This window comes from Lethenteron reissneri, chromosome 39, assembly GCF_015708825.2.
Source record: "Lethenteron reissneri isolate LAM-NWPU_2019-01 chromosome 39, ASM1570882v1, whole genome shotgun sequence".
In the NCBI taxonomy this organism is placed as follows: domain Eukaryota; kingdom Metazoa; phylum Chordata; class Hyperoartia; order Petromyzontiformes; family Petromyzontidae; genus Lethenteron; species Lethenteron reissneri.
In genome coordinates this window covers 12,100,702-12,122,527 of record NC_083817.1, presented here as the reverse complement: position 1 = coordinate 12,122,527, position 21,826 = coordinate 12,100,702, and the positions used below count along the sequence as shown (strand labels likewise).

General features: G+C 50.4%; 1 protein-coding gene across 1 annotated transcript in view; it reads right to left on the bottom strand.

The window, feature by feature from the left end:
- Nucleotides 1–5,668: 5,668 nt before the first annotated feature.
- Nucleotides 5,669–21,826, bottom strand: part of LOC133351932 (tyrosine-protein kinase SRK2-like) — a 63,800-nt gene continuing 47,642 nt past the window's right edge. Inside the window, exons 3-8 of the mRNA XM_061567546.1 lie at nt 18,820–18,983; nt 16,756–16,924; nt 13,681–13,839; nt 11,532–11,713; nt 7,843–7,999; nt 5,669–6,611 (exon numbers count right to left, since the gene is read on the bottom strand). Of these exons, the coding sequence (XP_061423530.1) occupies nt 6,409–6,611; nt 7,843–7,999; nt 11,532–11,713; nt 13,681–13,839; nt 16,756–16,924; nt 18,820–18,983 (1,034 nt within the window). The 3' untranslated portion in view covers nt 5,669–6,408. The remainder of the gene's footprint in view (nt 6,612–7,842; nt 8,000–11,531; nt 11,714–13,680; nt 13,840–16,755; nt 16,925–18,819; nt 18,984–21,826) is intronic.

Sequence of the window (21,826 nt, the reverse complement as noted above, 5' to 3'; positions counted from 1 at the left end):
ATTTAGTTTTGGTGAGGAGAAAGCACCTAAATAGAGTGAAAACTACAAAGTGATCCCGGGAGAGTTTGTGATTGACCAACAGATTACCAGCGAGAGACTGCGTCGTGAAAGGAGATAGGAAGAGGAAGGTGAGACAAAAGAACTGTAGCAGGGAGAACTTAAAAAGTGTAAGGCCTAGGGGGAGCGTGAATGAAAAATGGGAACTGGTGAGTGGAATACTGAAAGCAGCAGGTAGTACCGTGGGAGACATCTACCATGTGAATCTCGTTAAGAACAGTGAAGGACGATCAATCTTGGATGAGATCAAGTTTAGAGATGGAATGAGTACTTTGAGAAGTTGCCGAATATGGAAAACCCAAGACACGAGATGGCTGAGAAACATCAAAGAGTAGAAGTAGTTACAGAGACTACAGCCAGAGAAGAGGTAGTGGCGGCTCTGGGGAGCATGAAATATCAAAAGGCAGTGGGGTCAGATGAGATTCCAATGGATGTTTAAATCAATGGGAGAGAAGGGTGTTGAAATATTGATGGGGCTGTTTGGGAATATCCGAATGGTTCCCATCTTTGAAGGGAAAGGTGATGTACAAGTGTCAGAACTACATATCATTGATGAGCCACACCATGGAACTGGGAAAGGATCATAGAAAGGAGGCTGACGAAGCTGGTGGATATTGGTGAGAGTTTGGATTCACAGGGAATGTTAACAATGGATGCAATCTTTGCACTGATTGATCGAGAAGTTCAGAGAGAACAGGAAAATTACGTGGGTCCGAAGGTGCAAGTGATGCAAGTGGAAGGAGAGAGATCAAGAGGAAGGCAGAAGAAGAGGGAGATGGGGCGATGTGCTGCGATCGGACATGGTGGCCTGAGGAGTGGAAAGAGAGATGGCGTAGGACAGGGCAGTGTGGAGGTTGGCAAGGATTGTGGACCCCACACGAGTAGGACAAACGCGTGGAAGAATAAGTTGACCATTGGGCTGGCTGCTGCTTCAGGGACGATCCTGATTGCTCACCCGGGATCGCCACTCCTCATCTGTGTCCGTTCGACCAGCGAGCATGGGGACTGACTGGGGAGGCTCGTGAAGAACGCTGCTACTGGACAGTTGGAGGCAGTCGCCCTCCAACAACAACAACGGAGCGCAGAGGAGCAACGCTCACAACAATGAGCGGAGCGCCGGGCGGCTACAAAGCAGCAAAGTTGGCACAGCAGAGGCGTACATCTCTTGTATCTGCCAGCAGTGATCTCAGTCAACCCATTGGCACCTGCTGGATCTGTCCTGTGACCTGTCAGGAACGAGCCTTTGACACTTCACGTGACCTCAAAGTGCACCTAGCCTGGCATAGGCGCCATGGTGACGTTGCCGCCACTTCGTAGCGAATTGCGGGTATTATTGGTTATTGGGATTTCCAAGGGGAGTGCGTGGTGGGGGGGGGGCGTGAGAACCTTTGGGAGGACATGAGGCATAGAAGGGACACGGGGGCAAGGACAGCTCGAGGTCTTGATCTCCTTCGGTGCCACGCCTGTTGAAACAAGCCCGGCCGTGGGTAACTCTGCGACCGCGATCTTCTACAACTTGTGAACAAGGGGGAGCGATGGGGCTCTCGGAAAAAAAGAGATGTGTGTGTGGCGTTGGAGTCGTGACAGAACACCACAAATCATTTGCACCGAGACAGAAAACACACGGGAGAAACAAACTGACGTTTATTATCATTTATAATTATCACACACGCGAGCCGGACCATGAATCATATTCCCTCGTTTAGAGTGGGGGCTGTCTCAGCCTCTCTCAGTCCAGGGCAAGGATGCTTGCTTGCATCGTTGCTGCATAACAAAAAAACCCACAAAACTCCGATATCGCTCGTCGTGTAGATGCGTGTGGCTCAGTGTGCTCTTGTGTCGAGTTCCGCTCTCACAATGCTCGTTGTTTGCTCGGAGGAATACATTCCGCTACTAACGCGATACGCAGGAAACCTAAAAACGAATGCCACACGCAGACTTCCGCGTGCCCAATCCGCAGTGCTCTTATTATTGTTGTTATTGCTATTACTATTATTATTGTTGTTGTTATTGCTCGAGACTAATTCCTCCTTGGTGCGGGGGGCCAGTCGTGCAGGGCGTACAGTGGCATGAAGCGACCTCGGGAAACTGTAAGCCATTGAAGACCAGAAATAATAATAATAATCATCATCAATCGTTGCATTTATCGGGCACTTGAATGCCTCAGGAACTCCAAAGTGCCTCAAGTCACACCTCATCTCAAACATTCGAAGGGCACTCCCGTGGCAGCTGTCACCCACGGTACAGAGTTGACTTGGCACCAGCCCTGCAAGTGGGGGGGAGGGGAGCATGTTTATCACTTTGTTGTGTAAATCTTTGCCCTATTTAAGACCGGAAGCAAGTAGATCTCTTCATAATTCTGGCAAAATCGCCCCGGATGACGCTGGATGATGTCATTACCGGCGAAACGTCACGGTACTCAAATTGTGATGGTTGTGGAGTTACTCTCCAATAGCATCACTGGTGGGCGGAAGTAGTAACTCATTGGAACGTTTGGTTTGCGTGACAACACTTACTGGTTGGCTGTGGCGGATCACTTACACGATCTAACCCACAAACTTGAATGATGTGTACATCCGAATTGCAGGTCATTTTTCAAATTTGAGCAACATTTGGACCGTGACGCCGGCACACAGTGGGCCCCACTTGTATTTGAATGTCACGCAACGTATAACGTCCACTGCAAGTTCAGGAGACGGGGCCGTAGTATTTCACGTTTAATGCACTCGCAGCATTAACCTGGGCCACCTGCCAGATCCGAACTGCAAAACCCCTCGCAAAGAGTCCGGCTGCCGTCCTCTTCAAACCACATGCGCTCGGTGACCGCGTCATGTCTTCTGCCAGTCTGGAGCTGCCGCCGAGTGCCCGACGCCTTCGGAACCGGTCACTGGGCAGCACTCGGCATATTGAGCAATCGATTCACTTATTATGTACACGTCTCGAGTGCAGCATGGTCAACGAATGACCGCACACATTTCATACCTCACACAGTGCAATGCTGAAGGCGGGTCTGCTGAAAAACATGTATAGACAATGCCATCACCCTGTTCAAAGAGAGACATATATCCTTCAAACATCGTCGAAGAAGAGCGATTATTATTAATATCGTTCAGCTGCAGAGGTTTCCAGTGATTATCACAAACAGCACCCGACCTTATCAGTAGCAGCGTGTGCTCACGTGCAATGTGAAGTCACAAACGCTCCTAAGGTGAGCGAGCGGCTCGCGATCGGAAGGTCCGTGAGTTCCCATCATCCCTCATGGTTAGATTTAAAAAAAAATCACTTTGCGAGGAAGTCCACAGTGTTTGTCCTTAACACGGCGCCAGGCTTTCGTGACCAATGTTATTATTCGCTGCATGAGTACAATGCGTGTTGGACACCCTCCTCCAGACGTCCGCACCCAATTGTTAAATGTGCGTGGATCTCTCTCCAACACTACCCATGTGCTGCTGGAGCAGCAATCAGTTGTTCGTCACGTGACAACTTTATTCACTGGCTATGTCGAGTCAAGGAGGGTGTAACGACACAAATTTTACTCGCACGGCGACCCAACCCAGAAACCAATTATTTGTAGTTATTTTTTGGATAGACTCTCCTCCCTCCATAGAAATCCGTACTTACTTCAAATGATTCAGGGGGCTGTAAACAGGAGTTGTCTCCATCGCCTCGATGCTCCTTTGACTTCTGAGGCCAGTAACAATTCAAATCTCCGGTGATATCCACTCATTGTCTCCATTTAATGCCACAATTCGCTCACACAGCAGATACGCACTTTGCATGGTTGTGGAGCGAGTTAAATATATTTGGCCGCAGGGATCACATCAACCAGTCCACAAACAATTGAGAAAAAAAATCCATACGCAGTGTTACGTACAAGCAGCGTAATATTTGATTCGGTTCATGAAATGTTTACCTGCGAAAACCCTACCATATTAACCGCTTCTCTGCACTGGCTTTAGGTAATACGTGTAGAATTGCTTTACAAATTCTGTTACCGATGGTTAAAGCACGACATGCAATGGCACCAGATGTACTCGTCAGAGTTCGTTGTTCCCATTCATGTTTAGCAGCGTGTGATGAGGTCGCCTGAGAGCAGTGGCCCCTGCTCTGCATTGCGAGGGTAAGGCTCAGGAGGAGAGGAGGTGGCTTTGTGTGTTCAGGCTCCACAACTGTGAAACTCTGCCCCAACGCATCAGAGGTCGCCTCACAGGAGCTACTGTTAACTCAAGGCTTAAGGCCCATTTCTATACTCTCGCCTTTTGATTTTACTCCGGTATCTTGCAACAATTTTACCCTTTAGTTTTTCCTTCTCTTTGTGTTTTTACAATTATACGAGCGTTTACACATTTGTCTTTCTGAATTTTTGTTTTGCCTTAACCTCGTGTGAAGTGGCCTTGAACTCTTGTGGCATTAAGGGTGCGCTCTCTGGAGACTATCATTATTATTATTTGATCATTATTATGGGTGGAAAATGTACCTTGCATGTCAATATGATTCCCTTTGTGTAAAAAAATCACGGCGGAAGCCAGAGGGCGCATGGGGCCGCACACGGACACCAACAACGGCCAACGGGGGGCCACGGCGCCAAGTAGCGAGCGTCGTTGCATTTCGGAAAGGGTAATTTTTGTCGTGATATTTCCACGAGGTTTGTGGATTACCGGCACTTACGGTGATCACAAGTAAGTTTTGTCCGAGACAACTTTCGTTTTTTTTGCGTCCTGTTTTTTCTGCAGCACAATTGTCTTTGCTCTGATTTATATTGCTTATCATTGCTTTGATCATTTAGGTGACCCGGCTAACTTTTGCAGATCAGACTCTCATCCTGCTCTGTTGAATTATCACCTGGTCACACAAAATCAACTTGAAACTCAAAACTTCGAACCGGCACCTTTATGTGTTTAACAACATTCACAACAACAACAAATAACATCTCGCACATTTCCCAGCGGCGACCGACGAGAACCAAAAAGAGCCGAGGGATCCGCTTGTAACCATGGGCGACATGCCGAGGGCCCGGTCGCGAGACAACGCCACAGCCGCTACTTCCTGGGGTAACGCGTCAACGCATCTCAGCGAGCGAAGAAGTGGTGAGCAGACTCGGGTGCAAAACCAGGAGAAAGTTCGCGTGCGACCAGGCTCATCGGTCACGGCTGGGCCATTGCGTTACTCGGCCGCCTGGCCGATAACGTCGAGGGGCCCAGGCAACACGGGCAGAAGGAGGCCGGTTGAAACCCTTGCAGATACGGGCGACGGGATCGGTTCACGTCGCCCGTCCCGGAATTCACGGCCCAGAGCCCTTTAAGGTTTGGATTTTCTGAGACGCGTCGAGAGCGTTTTTTGGCTTCATGGTGGTAGCAAAAACAAACCCAAATCCAGTTAAAGTCGCAGCACCAACGGACGCCCCTCGACACGCTCGCCACACTTGCAAAGGCGATAACACTGCATCAGGGTCATTAAAATCAGTAAGACAGTTTTTCACAGCTATTCGTAATGTTTCAATATGATTTATCCTCGTCATCCCCACGGATTATGAAGAAAAAAACAACCCCTAAATGGGCAGTGGAGAATAACAACTCCCCCCCACCCACCCCCGCGCTCCGACCCACCTACATGAACGGCTGCTCGACGATACAAATTCACCCCAAACCCCCCGTGGTGCGGCGGCCACCAACCATCGATTTTCTCTCGGACTCGCGACTGCAGCTGGTTTAGAGAAACGTTTAAAAAAAGCAGAGCGACACGTTGAGCGTGGTCCCGAGAGCATTTGGTGTCGCAGCAACACACGTTTGCAGAATGCTCATCGCAGTACCAGGTCGATTGCTTCCGTTTTTGTCTCTGTTAGCGAATCTGTGGCTGAGACGAACAGGAAAGCGACGTACGGGTATCTTTAGGCAAAACAAGTGATTTCGGTGAATGTACCTTTCGACGTCGCCGCCGCTGGATGAGGCTGGGGCTATGGCTTAACATTCCCTCGGGCGAGAACGCGAGGACCTCCGTGACCACCGTCACCCGCCCTTCCGCGCCCGTACATCTCTCGCCGCCGCTATCTAATGCGTCGGAAGCCGCATCGACACAGCGGGCAGGCACGAGCCTCACGGCGCAGACCCCAGCAGCCCTCCACATTCGCTTCACGGACGACGCAGGAGCCAGCCGCACGCACGCACGCGCGTGTTGCACAATCTCCGGCATCTCCGCAGGGACCGCACACCGCATAGATGGGGTGCGCTGGCGCTCCGCGAATCCACTGCCGTTATCGGATCCCCGCGGAGCTAGCAGCCGGGAGCTCCTTCTCGCCCGCCCGTGCGCGCGCATCCACGGTTAGGGGAAAGACCGAGAGGAGTCTCGTTCCTCTCACGAGAGGAACTCGTGAGGCTCCGAATAGTCCGTGATGAGGTCCTCCAGCTGGTGGTCGAGCTGCAGGAACGACGGTCGGGAAGCCTCCTCCTTGTGCCAGCAGTTGTACATGATGGAGTAGAAGTCTCGGGGGCAGTTCGCGGGACACGGCATGCGGTAGCCGTGTTCCAGCTCCTCCAGGACCTCCGCGTTGGTCATCCCTGAGTGTGGGGGAGGGGGAGACAGTGGTACACGGCGCTGGATGCGGAGAGACACGGCGGAGTGGTTGGCATGCTCATTCACTGGAAAGCCAAAGTGGTTTCTTGCTCGAATGAGCAGTGAGGCATTGGTGTTCATCCCTTGCCTACAAACCGAAGCCAATAGTGGATATTCCACATTGTCCTGGCAGGGGGGCAGGTCTCTGCATGGATAGGACAACTGTCGTTGACCTCCCCACAAAGTGGTTTTATAGACCGTGGAGGGATGGTGGGCTGCATCCAGGTTTGAACTTGCAACCTTCCGATTCCGAGCTGTTCACTAGGCAGCTGAGCCACCTGGACATACAGAAAGAATGAAGCCCAACTCGGGTGTTGCACAGCATGCATGGACGCGCATTGTTCATGTGTGTGTTAATGCGTGGTGCTGGCCACAAAACTACCCCCTTAATGCCCACCCACCACATGCGCTCACGACCAGCACTTTCCCAGCAGCGTGTGTGGCTATATGGGGATTATTTGTCTCGTCTCTGCACGTGCGTGCGAAGCGGTCGTGCGTTCCAAGCCCAGTGGACCGCAGTTTGATTCCCACTCAGGACCAAGAACTGTGGTGAATATTTTAACTGATGTTGGGCCTTCCCCAGGCCGACAGGCCTAAATGAGTGTGGCCTTCAAAGGTGCTCGCTAACAACATTTTTATTTGGCCACGTAAAAAAAGATATTTTAAACATTTTTACAAATCCCATCAGTCACATGGCCATCTGGGAGTAAAACATTTTTCACAGCACTTGGTTGAACGCAAGCAAACTCTGGATGAGTTTTGACATTCAGTGCCTCATCATGTTGTTACTGTATGTAAAACTTTAGGGGGATGTTTGTCATCGTGTAGGTGTTGTGTAGAGCGGTGGAACAGCGGCTGGCGCATTGCGCTATGAACCCAGCAAACCCGAGGCTGATTTCCGCTCACGGCTGTGAACAGTGACAAATATTTCAACTGGTACTGGGTCTCCATTACGTCGACTCAGATGAGCAGCTGGTTCGGTGTGTAAATATCAGCACTGTGGGGAGACAAAGGCGGCCAGGCGTGGTGCTGGCCGCCCACCCCACGCGTGCCGTGCCGGCGTTCCACAGGTGGTCGCTCACAGCACCTCACCCCAACAGTGCGTCAGGGGCTATACGGCGGGACCTTGGGTCTTGGTGTGTGGTTTAAGGCGTTTTCTCTGCTGCTGCTGCTCACCCGCGTAGGGCACCTTTCCGTACGTGACGATCTCGTACAGCAAGATGCCGAACGACCACACGTCCGACTTGATGGTGAAGCGGCTGTAGTTGGCTGCTTCGGGGGCCGTCCACTTCACGGGGAACTTCCCTCCCTCCCGGGCGATGTACTCGTCATCCTGCGATCAAACACGGACAAAAATTCCCCCGTATAGCCTATAACAGCCTGTTGAGGCGAGGTGCTGTTAGCGAGTAGCAGCACCTATGAAGGTCGGCACAGCGCAAGGTGGGGGTGGATGACCAGCACCACCTGCCGGCCACCTCTGTTTCCCTAGTGGCGATGTTTACACATCGCACCAGATACTCATTTGAGGCTGAGTTGACCTAGGGGAGGCCCCGGACCGGTGCAGATAATCGTCACTGATGTTGGCCATGAGCAGGAATCGAACTCAGGTCGCCAGGTTCGTAGCGCAGCACGCTAACAGCTACACTACCGCTACCCACACCAAGACTACCACCCCACGACCATCACCACGACCGCCACCGCTACCGCCACTGCTGAGTCTACCTCAGAGAGGCCCCAAGATCAGTTTAGATTTCCACTTGTGTTGGTTGTGACGGGGAATCAAACACGGGTCGCCAGGTTTTGAACGCAGCACGCTAACCACAAGACGACCGCTCCCCGTGATCCTGCGAACGCACACACAGTCACTCTTCCTCACTCTACTCAGCGTCACTCACCCGCAGCCTGCACGCTGCATCGTCTTCACCTCCTTACAGTAAGATACAACCAAATATTCCTAGGTTTTTTCGATAAAGTCACGTAGGCAAAAAAAAAATTTAAAATTAATAAAAGTAAATTCTAAATAAAATAAAAATCACGACTTTTCGGAGGCAACACAAGCTTCCGTCTTCAGGTGGAACCGTCACAGCACGCTTGCTGAATCAAGTAAATGAAAAATTCTAAGAGATCCGACCTTGTATAAATACTGGTTGAGGGGGGAGGAGCCAGGGTAGGCCCCTGGATAGGAGTTTTTGTATTATTATGATAAGGTTGGTGCGGCTGAAGCTACGGCTAGTCTACATAACAAAGGACTGAGCCTTTGTTATGTAGAATGGTTGAGAGGGGGAGGTGCCAGAGTTGTTAATGTGCGGCTGCTGCTAATGGGAATGAGCCTTTGTTATGTAGATGGTAAAAATAAAAAAGCAGTTAAGGAAGAAACAGCCTCTTGCTATGTTGCTTGGTGGGTAAAACTTAAAGCAAGAAACCAGCGTGTGAAAAAATAAGCTAAACATGATAAAACAAAACTGGCTGTCTATCAGTAAACTGTACAGTAACTAAAGAATAGTTGTCTGTAAAATAAGATGGTCCAAATATGTGTAGTTAAATCTTTTTTTTGCATGGTTAATAACATCTTTCCAATGATTACTCAGTTTGTACCCATCATCACGGTTGAAATTATGTCTGTGTTTGTATATTTGGATGGCTTCGTGTACAAACCTTTGATGGTAGCCAGGAGGTTTGCAGAGCACCTTGGTCTCGGAAAAGACGATTTCATGAGAGCCCACAGCGTTGTAGCAATGATCGGCAACGGCGGAAGAATCAGTTTTGCCGTGTTTCAGATCTGACTTGTGCTCGCGGACACGATCAGAGATATGACGTTTCGTTTCTCCAATGTAGCAATCACCACAACTGCAACTCAATTTGTATACTCCAGGGTATCACATCTTATTTGACAGACAACTATTCTTTAGTTACTGTACAGTTTACTGATAGACAGCCAGTTTTGTTTTATCATGTTTAGCTTCTTTTTTCACACGCTGATTTCCTGCTTTAAGTTTTACCCACCAAGCAACATAGCAAGAGGCTGTTTCTTCCTAACCTGCTTTTTTGCTTTTACCATCTACATAACAAAGGCTCAGTCCCATTAGCAGCAGCCGCACATTAACAACTCTGGCACCTCCCCCTCTCAACCAGTCTACATAACAAAGGCTCAGTCTCGATTTAAAGCTTTCGTGACTGCAGGGATTCATCTTCTTGGTTCTTTCGGTAAAGTCACGTCTTCACCTGAAGACGGCTGCTTGCGTTGTAGCCGAAACGTCGTGAGAATTATTTTATTTTATTATGTTTTATTTTTAGTATTTTATTACTTCCCTTCTACGTGACTTTACCGAAAGAACCAAGAAGAAGAAAAAAAGGCTCAGTCCTTTGTTATGTAGACTAGCCGTAGCTTCAGCTGCACCAACCTTAACATAATAATAAAACAACTCCTATCCAGGGGCCTACCCTGGCTCCTCCCCCCTCAACCAGTATATATACAAGGTCGGATCTCTTGGAATTTCTCATTTACTTGATATAGCAAGCGTGCTGTGACGGTTCCACCTGAAGACGGAAGCTTGTGTTGCCTCCGAAACGTCGTGATTTTTATCTTATTTTTATTTTACTTTTATTAATTTTAATTTTTTACCTACGTGACTTTACCGAAAAAACCTAAGAATATGAATCCTTGTAGTCACGAAAGCTTCAAATCTAGAACACAACCAAATACTTAAGGCTCCTTATTTTTGTTACATATGGCCCTTTTTTGTGTTACTTATGTTTTCCAGAACGGCGCTATTCATTATTCTGTGTTGTAACAGAGAGAGGGTTCTGTTAGTTCACTCACATTGGTTCAAGAAAAGCCTGACGGCTGATGAGACAGTGAATGTAGCTTGTGCTGAAACAATGCTGTTAAAATTATGCACTCCCAGAAGGCTGTGCGACTAATGCGAAAACAAAATCGATATTATTTATTTGCTTTTTAATATGTGAAGGGACTTATAATTGAAGGAGGCAGATTGCCTGCTTATTTATTTTGTTTCTTATAATCTCCACAATGCCGGTCATGAATATTTTGAGGTAAATCCAAAACAACAACAAAAATCACGCTCATCCCAAACGTTGCGTCGAGGCCGGATTTTGGGAGTTTCTGGACGACGGTGATCCGAACGTCGGGAGCGGGTCGCTACCGTTCAGCCATGTGAGAACTCAAGGAGCTCGGATTGCCCCGTTTACAAGAGTAGCCTGGGTAAAGTTCAGTCTGTGACTCGAACCCAGGTCACTCGCTGTCAAAGGCAGCCATGTAGTATGTACGTTGAACTTCTTTTGCACCGTACGTAGCCAACCATGCTAATCAGAGGTGCGAAGGAGGGCCAAGAAACTAAGCAGAAAAAACTGTTCTAAATAAACTTCGTTTTGAATCTAGACGATTTAAAAGTCCACTGTTCCAGTGGCTTCCTAATATCGGAAGGGAGAGCATTGCAGACGGCCGCAGAAGCACATCTGAAAGCGTGAAATATGGTAACCATCTTTGTTCGATGGCCAGCCAAAATCTGCTGCGAGGATGACCGGAGTTCGAATGGTGGTTTATGCTCCTTGACGAGATCATCAAGGTATTGTGCTTCATTTGTGGCAAGCACTCTGTGTGTAGTAATCAGCAGTGACCTCATGACACATTAGTTCGGCAACCGGAATCCAATGCGAGCTCGGCGAGCACTGGACGGACACAGTCGAATCTTGCAGTACCCGCCACCACACGTGCCAGAGAACATTTGCACACGCTGCAGCTGTAGAGACGGACTGATCGGGTGGGGGAGCGGCAACGCTGCGGGGCCCCTCCCCCTCAAACCAAGCCCCCGTGCGCCACGCACACGCCGGCGCCGGCGACCCACCTTGATGACGCGCGCCAGCCCGAAGTCGGCCACCTTGCAGGTGAGGTTGTCTCCGACCAGGATGTTCCGCGCCGCCAGGTCGCGATGGATGTAGTTCTGGGCCTCCAGGTAGGCCATGCCCGATGCCACCTGCACAGCCATGTTGATGAGGTGGCACATCTTCAGGACGCCCCCCTCGTCGTCTGCAAGCAAAGGCGCGCGCGATGCACAACGAACGGCGGGGACGGCGTCAAGGTTGATTTTGTTTGACCAGATGACAACTCACGAGACCAAGGATAGAGTCTCATTTGCAAGAGTGACCTGGGTCGCCAAAGATAAATGAATAAGCAAAGAAACAATTACAATCACGAAGAAACCAACGATGCAGAAAAGATAAATGAGAGAAAAAAATAAGCAAATAGAATCGAGAAAAAAAACAACCGGATTACAAAAAAACAAGCGCATTACAGGACAGAATTGAACACAGTGAACAAACTTAAATAATTGTAACATTAAATTATTTATCTTGAAATGAAAGTAGGCTACAACAAATTAATTTTAAAAACAGGAGTAAATTTCAGTTACAGAATTATCCACGTGAACGGATTTAGGGGTGACGGTTGCACTGGTATGGACAGGCACATGGATGTACCAAGTCAAACGCAACTGCGAGTGAAGATATCACGGAGGTTCAACAGCTCCACGGCAGCCAGATGGAGATTTCTAATTCTCAAGAGCCGGAATTTAGGCAAATTATACGAAAACCCAAATGTGAGTGTCATGGTGTTTTTGTGCAGTAATTGGTAACTGGAGCTGCCGTGGTTCAAACGGAATCCAGGTCGCCAGTCCGATTCAATCTCCCGGCGCGGCAGTTTAAACCACGGTGCAAGTTTAATAAATCCCCAACACCACCGCTTCTGCCAAACCAGCAGTGTCAATGGGTACAACCACTGTTAGTCGATCGTCGAGTAGAGTGTGGATACTCCCACCTACTCCAGCAGTGGAAGAGTAGACCAAATACTATCTGGAGTTTGCTCGAGTGGAGATCCCACAGACCCTGGCCTTGGGTTAGCAGGTGAGAATTTGGGGTTGCCATCATCCCCCCACCCCTCCTCTTTCGGTTGGTTACATTCAGGACTTGGCTCATGCAGCTGCTATGGCTGAGGAGAAACCCCTCAGCTCAAATACAATGAGGGAAAAAAGTATTTGATCCCCTGCTGATTTTGTACGTTTGCCCACTGACAAAGAAATGATCAGTCTATAATTTTAATGGTAGGTTTATTTGAACAGTGAGAGACAGAATAACAACAACAAAATCCAGAAAAACGCATGTCAAAAATATTATAAATTGATTTGCATTTCATCAGCTGCGTAACGCTGCGTGAAAGCTACCTAGCGTATCACCCCATACAAAGCATTGGGTATTTTCAGCCACAGTTATGCCCTCCCTTCTCTCGACTTACAAAACGTGGAGCCCTTTAAAGGAACATCTGTGCTGATTTGAAACATGGAGGCTGGCCTGCCTATGATCCATCCTAGGTTTAACCAGATTGTATTGTGTGAGGAGCTTTCAAATCTTTGAAAGATCTGGACTCCGTACTATTAGTAAGCTCCTCCAGCAGGCGAAGCTGCTTTGGCTGGGTCATGTAGCCCGCATGCCCAGTCACTTCATAGGCAAGCAGCTTCTGCTTGGCCAGATAGAGGGTGCTAAATGGGTGTTGCAAGGGCTAGAGAAGAGGTGGGCTGATGTGGTATAAAAGGATGTGGAGCTGAGTGGAATGGTACTGGCCGTGTCAAGATCGGCCTCAGTGGAAGAGGCTCATGAAGGATTGTTACCTGGGCAGTTGGAGGCAGTCGCCATCCAACAACAGGGGAGGGCAGAGAAGCGATGCTCACAACAATGAGCAGAGCAAGTTGGCACAGTGGAGAGCACAGGTGGTATGTCTGCCAGTCATCTCAGTCAACCGTGACCTACCAGCGGGCACGACACTTCACTGTCTTTAAGGTGCACATAGCCTGGCATAAGCGCCGTGGTGATGTCATCGTCACTTAGTGGAGAATGGCGGTTGGTATTGTTGTTGTTGTGAGTGTGCGTGTGCATGTAAGTGTGAGCGCCTGTGAGTATGAGTGTGGGCGCGTGTGTGTGAGTGTGTGCGTGCGAGCGGCTCACTCTGCAGGTACTGCAGCAGGCTGCCGTTCACCATGAGCTCCGTGATGATGTAGATGGGCTCCTCCGCGGTGCACACAGCGTACAGCTGGATGAGGTTGCAGTGTGTGAACCTCTTCATGATGTGCGCCTCAGCCAGGAACTCTTCGGGCACCATGGCTCCTGTGGGGATGCAAGGCCCAGAGGGCCCAGAGTGTCAAGCGGCCGGCAACAAAGTTGTGAGCGACAAAGAGCGGAAACGCGATTCTGGAAGTGACCAAGGATATCAGAAGAAAATAGACTCAACGCATTCGCCAATAGTACCGTGGCCTTAAGAGGAAAAATATGAAAGGTGACGTTTCAAGCAATGACCCAAAACATCGCCTACTTTCTAAGTGTTCATGTTACGTATTTATTTATGTATTTACTTATTTCTTTTTACGGCCACAGTGTTGTCGACAAATGTGTGGGGGGTTTTATGTTATTTGTGGTTGTGCACCACTGACAATGTAGCAGCAGCATCACCAGATAAGTGGAAGTTCTTACAAGAGCTTGGGGAATACCACGACGAAGGGAGGGGATTCCAAAGTGGAGCAGTGCAATGGGGAGAAGCAGAGAGAGAGAGAAGTGATATGATCTGCAGTGAGTTTCACGTGAGAATCTATTGCCAAGCAGATTATTATTTGGCGTTGGTGCTGATGCAGGCGTTGCGAGTGGTGCGCAATTAACAAAAAAACACTCAACGTGTTTAGGCATATAGAGGAGGCTCCACACGAAGCTTCGGCTGTTCTCGGCCACAGTCACCACCTCCCTTCTCTACGACAGTGAAACCTGGACCCCTTTAAATGAACATCTGTGCCAGTTTGAAACACGCAGGGCTGACCCACCTGCGGTTTATTCTGGGTTTAACCGGGCTGGATTGTGTGAGGAGCTCACAGATCCTCGAAAGATGTGGACACAATCCCATTGGTGAGCTCTTCCGGTGGATAAGGCTGCATTGGTTGGTTCGTGTAGCCTGTATGACCAGCCACTGTATGCCCAGGCACATTCAATTTGGCCGGATAGTGGGGGATATACAGGCACGGCACAGGCTATAGAGGAGATGGGCTGATGTGGTACAGGAGAATGTGGAGCTGAAAGGACTTGCCGATGACTGGTACTGGCAGTGTCAAGATCGGCCTCTGCGGAGGAGGATTATGAAGGACGCAGTTGGAGGCAGCTGCCTTCCAAGAACAGTGGACGGCAGAGGAGCGACGCTCACAACAACATAAATTGAAGCGGTGGGCAGCTAAAACGCAGCAAGTTGGCAAAGTAGGGAGCACAGGTGGTGCATCTGTCAGTCAACTCATTCGGTCAACCCATGGCACCTGGGAACCTCCTGCCAGTAAGCCTTCAACATATCACGTGGCCTCAGGTTGCACCTAGTCTGGCACAAGTGCCATGGTAACACCACCGTCACGTAGTGGTGAACGGCAGTTGTTGTTGAATATATGTAGGTGTGTACATCATGGGACCTCCTTTGCCAGTACCAAAATATACTAATAGGGTTTTTCCCCTTTTTTCTGGCAACAAAACTGACACCTTTTGCAAGGAATCATGCTTACATTAACCACAATACTTGCAGTCAAATGCAAACAAAAAACAATACTCTGATAATTTATGCATTGTCTTTGAAACTGATTGGTCCACACCAGAGACAGCTTTCTTTGGAGCCTAGTCTCATATGGTGTTCGACCAGATGACGCCAAAAGGCGCACAGTTCAAAGACAACGCACTACCAGAGTAATGAGAGCTCGGGGTGAGCAGCTACATCATAGGACCTCCGTTGCCAATACCAAAATATACTAATAGGAATTTTCCCCTTTTTTCTGGCAACAAAACTGACACCTTTTGCAAGGAATCATGCTTACATTAACCACAATACTTGCAGTCAAATGTAAACAAAAAACAATACTCTGATAATTTATGCATTGTCTTTGAAACTGATTGGTCCACACCAGAGACAGCTTTCTTTGGAGCCTAGTCTCATATAGTGTTCGACCAGATGACGCCAAAAGGCGCACAGTTCAAAGACAACGCACTACCAGAGTAATGAGAGCTCGGGGTGAGCAGCTACATCATGGGACCTCCTTTGCCAGTACCAAAATATACTAATAGGGTTTTTCCCCTTTTTTCTGGCAACAAAACTGACACCTTTTGCAAGGAATCATGCTTACATTAACCACAATACTTGCAGTCAAATGCAAACAAAAAACAATGCTCTGATAATTTATGCATTGTCTTTGAAACTGATTGGTCCACACCAGAGACAGCTTTCTTTGGAGCCTCGTCTCATATGGTGTTCGACCAGATGACGCCAAAAGGCGCACAGTTCAAAGACAACGCACTACCAGAGTAATGAGAGCTCGGGGTGAGCAGCTACATCATGGGACCTCCTTTGCAGTCGCCCTCCAACAACAACGGAGGGCGGAGGAGCGACGCTCACAACAACGAGCAGAGCGCTGGGTGGCTAAAGCACAGCAAGTTGGCACAGTAGGGGGCACAGGTGGTGCATCAGCCAGTCATCTCGGTTATCTTAGTCAGTCGACCCGTGGCACCTGGGTCTGCCCCGTGACCTCCTGCCAGCGGGCGTTCGACACTTAACGTGGCCTCAAGTTGCACATGGCCTGGCACAAGCGTCGTGGTGACGTCGCCGCCACTTAGTGGCGAATGGCGGTTGTTGTGGGGAGCGGTAGTGCAGCAGTTAGCGCGCTGCACTATGAACCCAGTGACCCGGGTTTGATTCCCCCTCACGGCCAACACCAGTGACAATTATCTGAACCGGTCCCAGGCCTACCCTAGGTCGACTCAGCCTCAAATGAGTACCTGGTGCGGTGTGTAAACATCGCCACTGGGGAGACAAAGGCAGTCGGGCGTGGTGCTGGCCACCCACCCCCCTCGTGTACCGTTCCGGCCTACATAGGTGCTCGCTAACAGCACTTGTTTCAACAGTCTGTTAAAGCAATATGGGGAGTCTTTGTCGAAGGTGTGTGTATGCGTGTGTATGCGTGTGTGTGCATGTGTGTGTTTGCTGTGTGTGCGGCGCGTGTCTGTGAGTACCAGGCTTGAGAGTCTTGACGGCGACGCGCGTCGTCTTGTTCCACAGGCCCTCGTACACCTCCCCGAACTGGCCGGCCCCGAGCTGGCGCAGCAGCTCGATGGAGCTCCTCTTCACCTCCCACTGGTCTACCGTGTCGTGCGAGAGGCCGAAGGTCACAGGGCTCGTGACCTGCGGAGTAAAAATAAAAACGCAAACCCCCTTAAGTCAGCGCGATTCACTCCGCTAGTGAGCACTGAGCCGGCGCTCATCTCCCGTTTGCCGCATTGCAGAGTGGTGGAAATGCCACGTTCCTATGGTCGGGGATGAGTCTATCCATAGGACAATTTGTTGAATCCCCAAGAAGTGGAACTCATTTTATAGACCCCCAGAAAGAGGGATGATGGTCAACCCCTGCAACTAGGATTTAAACTCACGACTTTCGGAGTGCAAGCCGCTCGCGCAACCTCTGAGCAGCCGCGTGGCCGGATCGGCAATTTTAATATTTTAAAAATAATCAACTCATTGTATTTGTTTTAATTTCTGTAATTCTAAAGTATACACTGTAGACAGGTTAACAAAAAAATTAGCTAACACTCCCATTCTCGCACAGGTGTCTGAGACGGATGCTGGGAATTCCTTGGCAAAGCAAAGCAGATGTCCAAAGAGAACACGGGGCAGGGTGAGTGCCTTGGCTAAATGATGGGAGGTGAAACGGTTGCGCTGGGTGGGCTGTGCATGCAGGGTGCGTGGGACCATTCCCAAGGCTGGCGTTGGAGTGGTCTCCACAAGTCGCCGATCAAGGGGATTAAGAGATTAGCACCTCCAATTAGCACGGTGTGAAAAAAGCTGAGGGCGCAACGGTGGTGAGATGTTAACTACCTCGCCTGGTATACAGGAGGTCGTGGGTTCCATCCCGACCCTGACACCTGCTGTATATTTGGAGTTTGCGTGTCTCTCATCATCATCATCATCACGGTGGCTAAGAGATGTTAACTACCTCGCCTGGTATACAGGAGGTCGTGGGTTCTATCCCGACCCTGACGCCTGCTGTATATTTGGAGTTTGCGTGTCTCTCCCCGTGGTTGCGTGGATTTTACTCCAGGTCCTCCGGTTTTCCCTCCACATTTAGAAACACGAGTTTATAGTATTTGGCTGCCGTAAGTTTTCACATGGTAAGCCACTTCGTTGAGCTATAATTTATGGCCAGGTCGCTTCTGAAAAAAAACTAAATAGCTCAGTGGACCTTACCTGGTAAAATAAAAATAAAAGTTTAGTTTATACATACATACCAGATAAGTCTTCTAAGAGCAGATAGTTGGAGACTGTCAGGGTAGATCTATGGGTCTCTGCATCTTTGTGTGAGTCTATGGGTCTATGTGAGTATAAGATCAAATTGCAGGAAACTGTTAGGGCAGATCTATATATCTCTATGTGAGTCTGTGTTGTCTCCATGTGAGTCTATCGGTCTATGTGAGTCTAATGCCACAAAGCAGGAGACTGTAAGGGCAAATCTATGTGTCTCTGTGTGAGTCTGTGGGTCTCTGTGCGAGTCTGTGGGTCTCCACGTGAGTCTAAGGCCACACGGTGGGAGGCTGTCAGGGTAGATCTTGGAGCTCGCTGCGTGTCGACCCATTGGTAGCTCATGCGGGATCTGGCGGATCGTGGAACGCGTTGGTAGCGAGGTGCGGTGGTGCTGCTGAAGGCATTAACAGCCTTGGCCAGGCTGATGACTTCCTGATCTTGCGTAAATATAAAAACAAATCTGAGAGAGGCAGCCGAGTGACTCGGGGCGTCTGCACAACAAGCCAGGTTTCAAATTCCAGAAGCCACCCAGCGAGGAAACTGGCTCTCGTGTTTGGCGAGTTGGAGCTCTCAGCCCGGTAGGGAACAAAAAAGTGTACAAATCTAAACAATGTAGCTTTTCATTTTTTTGTTTTTATACAAATCAAGCTCTGATGAATAAAACCCTCGATGTGACTGCCCACAAAACGAACATCATAATAGTGGAGGCACGTGAGAAAGTAGAAGATGACATCTCGATCTACCCTGGCCCATGCCCTGGCCGGGCCCTTGCGGGGCCGCACCTGCACGCAGGGCGAGATGAGCGCGCACTTGAGGCCGTTGGCCTCGAGCACGTGGTGCCGCACGAGCTCCTGCAGCGTGGAGAAGGCGGCGCGCTTGTTGATGGTGAAGCCCCCTCTCTCCAGGGGCTGGATGTGGTAGTGCCGCACCTGCTCCACGTCCCGCACTGCACACACACGCAGGGCACACACACACGCAGGGCACGCACACACAGCGCACACACACGCAGGGCGCGCACGCAGGGCACGCACACACACACGCAGGGCGCACACACACACGCAGGGCGCGCACGCAGGGCATGCACACACACATGCAGGGCGCACACACACACACACGCAGGGCGCGCACACACACGCAGGGCGCGGACACACACACACACGCAGGGCATGCACACACACACGCAGGGCGCACACACACACACACGCAGGGCGTGCACACACACGCAGGGCGCACACATACACACACACGCAGGACGCGCACACACACACACACACGCAGGGCGCACACACACACACGCAGGGCGCGCAGGGCGCACGGATTACGGCAGCAGTCCCCCAACAACCAAAGGTCAAAGTGATGCTCTGCTCAAATGAAGCATTGAGGAAGCCGCCCACCTTCTATTTCAGCCTTGAGCCAGTGGTGGAAATCCACAAGCATATTCGCAGTTGAACATCCCCCACAAAGTGGTACGCATTTTTATCGACCCCGGAGGGATGACGATGGGCTGAGTGACCCCCCCCCCCCAACAGGGATTTGAACTCGCGACCTTCTGATAGCGAGCCGCTCCCTCGACCGCTGAGCAGCCGCCTGGCACCACCGACCGTGCCCCAAGAACGCGACTCTGACGAGTACTGAACAGCGTTGACGACTAAAACGCCATACCTAAACGGTTGTGCAATAGGCAACAAGAAGTACGGTGGTTTGTGCAGGCTCGCGTGAGAGTTAGAAACCCCGGCGAGCCAAATTTTGCAGAACGAATGTCGGCAAAAATAAAAAATAAAGTATTTCAACGCAGCCTCCTGCGCCACCTAGGGCAGGAGGCTGCAGTGCGCGAGTATGGGGAACGGCGGTGGAGTGGTTAGCGCGCTGCGCGACGAATCTGGCGACCCGAAATTGATTCCCGCTCATGGCTAACACGTGGCAATTAGCTGTACCGGTCCTGGGCCTCCCCTAGGTCGAGTCAGCCTCAAATGAGTGCCTGGTGCGGTGTGTAAAACATCGCCACTCGGGAGACAAAGGCGGCCGGGCGTAATGTTGGCCACCCACTCCCTCGTGTGCCGTGCCGGCCTTCATAGGTGCTCGCAAAAACAACCCCCGACCTCCTTGTGGTGCCGGACGGGCAACGCTGTCGTGGGCAGTGCCGTGGGGGGAGGGCCAATTCTGATTGGCCTTTCCCCTCAGGGCGTTTGTAGCCACCACAGCGGCTAAATTGGGGCTGTGAACGGGTGCGAGGGGCTGGTAACCCCTCCACCTTCAATAAATTACCACTAAACCACGTCTAAAATATCTCGTTAATAAGCTTTTAGGCCCCGGGGGGACAGGCGTCTATGACGTCTCCTGGCCAAACCCCATTTGGCGCAGCCAGGAGATTGAATCGTTACCCTCGGGGCTCCTCCAGAAACAATAAAAAGCCACTAAGGATGGCCACGTGGAGGGATGCAGGCAAGGCCGATGAGTCAGATGCCTTCTATGACATCCTGTCACAGGTGCTGGCTAAAGTGGCCCCTCGGGATAGAGTCATCTTGTTGGGTGACTTTAATGCCCGAGTTGTTCATGATGCTGGCACCTGGTCTGGAGTGATTGGAAGGCATGGGCCAGATCAGCTCAATAACAACGGAAGGAGGCTGCTAGATTTTTTTGTGCAGCCCATGGGCTTGTAATTACCAACACGCTGTTCCAGTATCGGCGCATCCACACAACATCATGGATTCATGCCGGGTCCTTGCAAGAACATCTGCTGGACTACATAGTGACGGAACAGCGGATGCGAGCCCATGTCCTTGACACCAGGACCTACCGTGGAGCTGATCTGCCCTCTGACCATCGACTTGTCATCTGTAAGATACGCCTGCCATTCTTCCACTCCGGTGGTGGGTGTGCACCCAGGACCCTATTCCAACCTAAGGTGGCCTGGTCTCAGCTCGCTGATGAAAGTTGCGAGCGAGAATTTCATCATCGCTTGCGGCTGGGGTTGGCATCGTCCCCCACTCCTCCTGATGTCGAGGGTAAATGGGCGAGGTTTAGGAATGTGACTCATGCAGCTGCAAACGCTGCTTTGGGTACGCGGTCCAGACCTCTCCAGAGACCCTGGCTGACAGAGGAGGTGTTCAAGCTGGCTGAGAAAATGCGACAGGCCCACTCTAACCGTCTACAGCATCCTACGTCAGAGAATGAGGAGGCTTACCGCAGCCTTCGCTCGGAGGTTCGGAGAGCCGTGAGGCACTGCAAGGATGGGTGGTGGTCACGGGTTGCTGAGAAGATGGAGTCTGCCTCAATGGCCCGTGATCACAAATCCCTATTTAACTCCATCAAAAAAGTAACCTGTAGCGCCACACCTATTACCATCATTAGGGGAAAAACGGTGATCCAATCTCCGACCCCCAGGAACAGGTTTGCAGATTTGCTGAGCATTTCTGTGAAGTCCTGGGGGAGGAGAAATCCCTCGACATAGAAAACATCGTGAGACAAAGTGGGGATGACCCTGCTGAGGCTGCGGTGCCTCAAATATTGGAAGAAGAAGTCACCCCCTGTGAGTGGCTGGCTGAGGTGCCATCTGTTGAGGAAGTACTAAAGGTGATCCAGAGTCTGAGACCAGGAAAGGCACCGGGCAGAGATGATCTCCCAAGCGAAATGCTGATGGAGGGTGGCGTTTGTGCACAGACTGCCCTACATGACATCATAACAACAGTCTGGACCACTGGACAGGTTCCACAGGATTGGAAGGATGCCATGGTGGTCCCCCTCTTTAAGAAGGGGGGCTGCACAGACTGTAACAACTACAGGGGCATC